The following is a 6171-nucleotide window of genomic DNA, read 5'->3' on the forward strand; positions in this document are numbered from 1 at the left end:
TTCGTTGCTGTGAATATAATGCGTAGCACTTCGAAATAATAGTCAATAATTTTAAGTGCGGACTGATTGCAAACGCCACACGAACTTGTCATTAGGAGCCCCTGGTGTTCCGTCTCTGGTTCAACCTTCAACAAGAAGCCATTATACACTAGGGGTGACACTTAGCTTCAATGTCCATCTATTTTTCTCTATAATCAAATATCTACCGCAATATTGTCCAATAACTAAACTGGTTGTCCAGACCATATTGCGTAATACAACCACAAAGCACGAACAGAATTCAGTTGGTTGTTTAATTCATCAGGTGGGGCGCATTATACGCCCGATGTACGCAGCGGGATCACAGTCGCAAACAAAAAAGCAAACTTGCCACACTACTACATTGTGAGCAGCTTGAAACGCCACAAAATTTAAATCAAGATTACAAAAAATGAGATGATTTACGTGAAATACACCAGCACCGGATAAATTGGGTTGTTGTAGGGTCAAAAACTAGGTAAATTCCAAGGGGCAAGGGGATTTGCTGGGCTTGTCTGGACCATGATTGTGGCGTTTGACAAAATAATAACCGGTAAAACTGCAGAGCAGCAAAGTAAAACACAAAACAACGCACACGATATAGTGGAACATTAGACTGGTGTAAGAAAGATCTATCAAGCACAACCAAGAGAGCGTCGCTCTGTAAGTCAACAAACCATGTGTTACCCACACAACAAACGTATTCTGGCTTGTCAAAGTCGCGCACTAAAATGCGCAATGCAAGAGTTCTTCAAAATCTTGGGTTTGAATCACTTGCTTGAATGTGTGTAAGGGTTTTTATGTGTGAAAGCAAATGAGAAAAGGCAGTGGTTTTTGCTTCATGTTCAATAGCTGGTTCATTTCGGCATTCAACTTGCTGTGATTAGGAAAGGACCATTACGTACTCCTCTGCAAAAAATGAAAAAGGTAATTCAGTGATGGAATGTAAAAGCAACAGTTCGTTGTATAGTAACGCTAAATTTGCAAAATTTAACCAAACTTGTTACCAATGTAAGTCGGTGTGACGTCAAATTGTTTGGAATTTACCAGAATTTGTCGCCTCCGCGGTCGGCAAAACCATTGGCCGATTTGAATTTGCTTCAACCAATCAGGTTAGACGCTGATTTGAATTCCAATTTGGTGGAGGCAAGTCTCGAAACGAATCAAATCGGTAAAAATTGAATTTTATATTTTTCGCCAGCAAATGTTTCAACCAACAGGTTTTCACAAAAAGCCAGCACAAAAAGAAAAACCAAATTTTGTCACCAGTTTTTTTTTCTGGCTCAGCGGAGGCAGTTTCCGTTCACAACGGTTCAAAATAAAAAAAAACTAAATCAATAGAAAAAAAACAAAGTAGCTTATTTGCTCCAAACTATAATTGTTGAAAAGCAGAAGCCGAATCCATGCCCGTTTTGTGGCAACAATACAAAAAACAGTAAAATTCCGTCTCTAAGAAACAACACTGCCTCCAGTGCCCACATATTACTGTTCAACAGCGTTTGGAATGAGACACTCAGGAAAGCAAGTTCACCATTCCTCTTCTACACTGTCCTGAAACCACTGATCGCTGTTGGTTTCAGGAAGCGGTTGCTGCGCGATTGGTTCGTTGCCCCAAGCTGAGGTTTCGCCCAGCTTTGGAGCTTTAGCAGATTGTGGGCCGACGTTTGCGAGGTTCTTACGTTTTCCCTGAATGTTCTGACGGCCTCTCCCGCTCACCATGTTCCCTGGACCTCCTCGTCCACGTGGTTTACCGCGGTTATAATTCCCGCCACGACCACGACCGTATCCGCCACCATTTCCTCCTCCATACATTCTGTCGAGCAAAGGTTGGTTGTTAATCAGTCGAAAATCACCTCATACAATTTCATCAGGGTTCCTACAGGTTGCTATTCAATTCGTTTAACAATAAAGCAACTGAAGGTTCAGATGGAAAACATCAAAATTTAATCCAAGATTTTGGCATACCCCCTTGGTCCCCTGGTATTGCGGAAACCTCCTCTCTGCATCTGCATCCCATAGAAGGAATCATCGTATCCACCAAAGCCGTATCCCATGTAATCAGCGGTGAAGTAGTCCTCCCCATAACCACCTCCAAATCCTCCCATCATATGCATTGGACCTCCGTAACCCATGCCTCCCCCTCGACCGCGATTTCTTTGACCACCCCTTGGGGCGCCAAATGGTCCACCCATGTTCATGCTGTTAAAAATAAAAATTTTACATGAAAAATACAACATATTTATGTTATGGCTGAATAAATACCAAATAATAAAGTTCAACTTTTAAATGCGGGAAATAATTTAACTAAAAGCAATATTTTCACCTTTTTTCAGACATGCTGTGAATTAACACAAACTTACTAATTGTTGTTCATCATTTTTCTCTCCAGCTGGCGCTCTTTCTTCTTTTTATCGACAGGTTTTGCGAGACTTATCTCAATTGGTTCCCCCTCCAAGTTCAACCCATTCAATTCCTCCAAGGCCTAAAACACTTTCTATGTCTAACTTTGTTACAAAATATTATCACACGATTATCACTACATCACCTTGAGGGCATGGTCACGTTCTTTGAAATGAACAAATGCATAATCTTTAATTTTCTTCACTCTTTCGACTTCCCCGTAAGTGCTGAAAGTCTCCATTACAATTTCTTCGGTGGCTTTCATTGACAAGTTCTTCACATACAGAACTTTAACCTTAACACACAAAAACAGGTAAAAGTTAACTCAGATGCCTTGACAGATTCTTCATTTATGTGAGACCCAAACTTCATGCGAATCAAAGTAAATATCTTTTTCATGAAAACTACTTCCTTTGGCGACAACTTCATACCGAATATTGTTAAAATTATTAAACCAACATATACAAAAGGAAAGCCAACAAATTCGCAAAATTTGTATACTAAACAACATCAGAAAACTAATTGATTTTATTCTATAAATTGTTGCAAAATTTATATTCTGCCAAACATTTCTTGGTCAGTTACAAGCAATAGCATGTTTTGCTATAAATATAGAAGCACTCGTCGGGGCATGAACAGACTTACTTTAGCCATAATCTCATCAGAGGGTTCCTCAATAGGGTCAGCCCAATCTACTGATATCGTGTTGTTGAATGCCTTTAGCTTGTTGGAACTTAGTCGTCGGCGAGCCTGAGACATGAAGGAAAAGTTAGGATGAGGCCAGAATCACAAATAAACAAACTATAATGGTTACAAACTTCTATATTTTGCGGCATGGCCAAAAGTTAGTCTGTGTGGTTCATGTTGTTGACTTTTTAGTTCAGGGTAATTTTAATGGCAATACTCAGCATACCTGTGACGCAGACTTATGATCGACATATTCAAGAAAACAGAAACCACGATTTTTGTTCTTGTCTTCCGTTTGCAGGTATAATATCACATCCTTTAGTCCCTCTGTTTCAACAAGAAAAACAACAGTAAGCAGATTTGAAGATCGGAAACTCATTTAAATCAATGGTTCTCGGACACCCAAATTCATGGGATAATCTTAGGGGGGCAGTAAATAAAAAATTTAAAGTTTGTTCTTAAACTTTCCTACTTGTTATGTAACTTCCACCTTTTATTTGAGAAAGGTACGACTTCGTAAATGACAAAACTTTCAGGTAAATTAACGTAGAGATCCGCAGGCTTTTATGAAAGACAAAAAAAAGGTTGGGAACCGCTGCTTTACAAACTCACGAGTAAGAGAATTGAACTCCTCCATAATTTCTGCTTTCGTTTTGGTTTTTGGGATAGAACCAACGAAAAGGCGAACATTGGATTGGGAAACGCAAACACCGAGATGTTTCTTGGGGGCGATTTCATAGTTGTCAAGCTAAAAACAGACAAAAGTTAACCACAGTCCAATATTAACCTTCATAGGTGCCTAGTTTTCATATTACCAGGTTGGGCGGCTACATTTTGAAATGTCATAATTTGATATTATGACGTCATTTTGTTTTGCAAAACTATCTCTGAATTTTTAAGCACATGCCATACCAGACTTGACAATCTTTATTAAAAAAGGTAAATGCATAACAATGTATTTTTTAAATGAAAAAGTGAAAAAACGCCTAAATACAGCAGGACAGACAACATGTTTACATACCTGCTCAACACATTCTTTAGCAGCTTCTTTGGTTGTGTAAGTTGCAAAACCATAACCACGGTTTTGGCCAGTTAGGGGATCCATCATTAGCCGGAAGTCCCACAAGGTACCGGCTTGCTCCAGCAATGGCACAACATCATCTTCGAACAAGGAGCGTGGAATGCGACCAACAAAAACCTGTTGAACAACTGTCTTATACACAAAGCACTGGGCTAAATGGCAGTCCACATAGCAGTCTGCTTTGGTTTATGCACACCCTTGCCACTGAGTAACCCAAACCAAACAGCCAACTTGTTCTTGCATCGCAATACCTTAAACATTTTCAGAAACTAATGGAATAACAAAGCCCACACACAAGCTTTTATTTCCAGACAATTTACAATCAGACCCACAAATTAAATTACACTAGTTTAAATCCATTATAACAGTACTTTGCACTAAAAATTCTAATGTCTGTCATAATGGGTTTGTATGAATAAACTGTTTACCTGGCACCCAGCACCAGGCTCGGGTCCGTCATATACTTCTTTGGGGGGTGGACCACCATATCTTCGCTGACCTGTGGTGACATCTAGTGTATACTGTGTGCGATCCAACAGCTCCTGCAAACAATTATTTTGGTTTGTAAAAGAAAATCTAACATGCCATTTTGAGTAAGTATTCTATATGTATATATTGTGGAATAATTTGAAATTGTGAAAATACTTAAAAAATAAATTTTGCAGAGGTTTTGTCTGAGACAAATATTAATTACACAGGTTGGCCGAAGCTTTTCATAGATTACATATTTTTTTTTTAATTTGGAAATGCGCTTAACAATTTCATTCATATGGAATGTATTAAATACACTAAGATTAAAAAATAGCTGGAGCTTGCAAAAATACGTGGTTGAAAAATTTGGTTAAAAATATCTGAACATTGTTAAAACAAGGTAGCGAACCTTAATTTTGTCTTCATCAGGACCACTTTTATTCAAGTTGTTTCCATTAAGTTGTCCGTCTCTTTCAGCTCTAACACGCTGGCGGTGAATCTTCATGACACCACAGAGGAATGCAGACTTGTTTTGAACATGCTGAAATATACTTTTCAATTCACAACTTTTCTTAAGCTAGTGTCCACCATTGGTAAAGTTTTTTTTTCTGTGATTGAAAAACTGTTAAAAACAATATATGTAGGTACATGACAGTTAGGAAATTCAGAATTTGTGGAGGATTTTAGCAAATGTTAATTGTGGTGATAAATCGTTCATGCATGTCGTTCTTTTCAAACAGAAATACATGGATATAAATTGAAAAACTAAAAAACCTGCAGGTTGGAATCGTTAAACTGCTTTAAGACAGCCAGGGCACCTTCCTCATCAAGCTCTTTCAATGCATCTAATGCACGCTGGTCGAGATCGGAAAATTGGACAGATTCTTTGGAAAAAACAGAAACACAAGAGGGTATTATTTCTGTTTGGGGTTCAAAAAAATTACTTTTACCTTCTTTGAAGACATTGTCCAACGCATTTGCAACTTCTACCGACAAACCAGCTTCAATAAGTTTAGAATAATCCTCTGAATGGTCTGCCGTTTCATCGAAAGTTGATTCAATTTTGATCTGTGGCGCAATTTCTTCAGACATTTTTTACCACGAATAATATCCAAACAAAATAATTTGAAACAAATTTGATTGACTACTTAATTTGGAAAAGACCTTGGTCTGCAATAAGACACAAATGCTCTAATATCTCGTTTTGAGAGCGACGAAGATATCACGAAACAAACTTAATTGTATCGTGTATGTATTATTTTTACAAAGAACATCAACATTAAACTGCAAATGCAGCAGCTTATCCGGTAGTTCTCTGCGAAAACTCGAGATCGAGAAACCGGCTCTCCTCACGAAAGACATGTTGTAATCACTCATGTGTGACGAACCGCGTGCTCAATGCGCTTCCCACGCGCACGAGGTGGTACACCAGGCTCAAATCAGGGGCACGCAGGACCCAGAAAAAAAAGTGGGTACGTAAGTTTTAATTGCAAAAATCAACAACAAACATGGAA

The 6171-nt window shown here is 38.5% G+C and overlaps 1 protein-coding gene across 2 annotated transcripts; it reads right to left on the minus strand.

Moving 5' to 3' along the window:
• Positions 1-272: 272 nt before the first annotated feature.
• On the minus strand, positions 273-5823 carry LOC145894677 (heterogeneous nuclear ribonucleoprotein R-like). Of its 2 annotated transcripts, XM_082983312.1 has the most exons (13): positions 5608-5823; positions 5432-5541; positions 5067-5198; positions 4615-4728; positions 4127-4303; positions 3718-3853; positions 3332-3432; positions 3064-3168; positions 2564-2713; positions 2379-2500; positions 1984-2217; positions 1698-1831; positions 273-927 (listed from the first exon to the last, which is right to left on the minus strand). In XM_082983312.1, the coding sequence occupies exons 1-13, from the start codon at positions 5747-5749 to the stop codon at positions 902-904; spliced, it is 1683 nt and encodes a 560-aa protein (XP_082839438.1). In that variant the 5' UTR covers positions 5750-5823; the 3' UTR covers positions 273-901. The 2 variants fall into 2 exon arrangements, with proteins under 2 accessions (XP_082839438.1, XP_082839436.1); XM_082983310.1 differs by lacking the exon at positions 273-927 and having other exon boundaries at positions 1187-1831.
• Between the last annotated feature and the right edge of the window lie 348 nt (positions 5824-6171).

Source organism: Ascidia mentula, chromosome 3 (genome assembly GCF_947561715.1).
Source record: "Ascidia mentula chromosome 3, kaAscMent1.1, whole genome shotgun sequence".
Classification (NCBI taxonomy): domain Eukaryota; kingdom Metazoa; phylum Chordata; class Ascidiacea; order Phlebobranchia; family Ascidiidae; genus Ascidia; species Ascidia mentula.

Coding starts and splice junctions, on each gene's coding strand:
- LOC145894677 (XM_082983310.1), bottom strand. CDS start 5,749: ATGTCTGAAGAAATTGCGCCACAGATCAAAATTGAATCAACTTTCGAT. Junction 3,169..3,331: donor ATCATAAGTCTGCGTCACAG/GTATGCTGAGTA, acceptor TTCATGTCTCAG/GCTCGCCGACGACTAAGTTC. Junction 2,218..2,378: donor AAAATGATGAACAACAATTA/GTAAGTTTGTGT, acceptor TATTTTTAACAG/CATGAACATGGGTGGACCAT.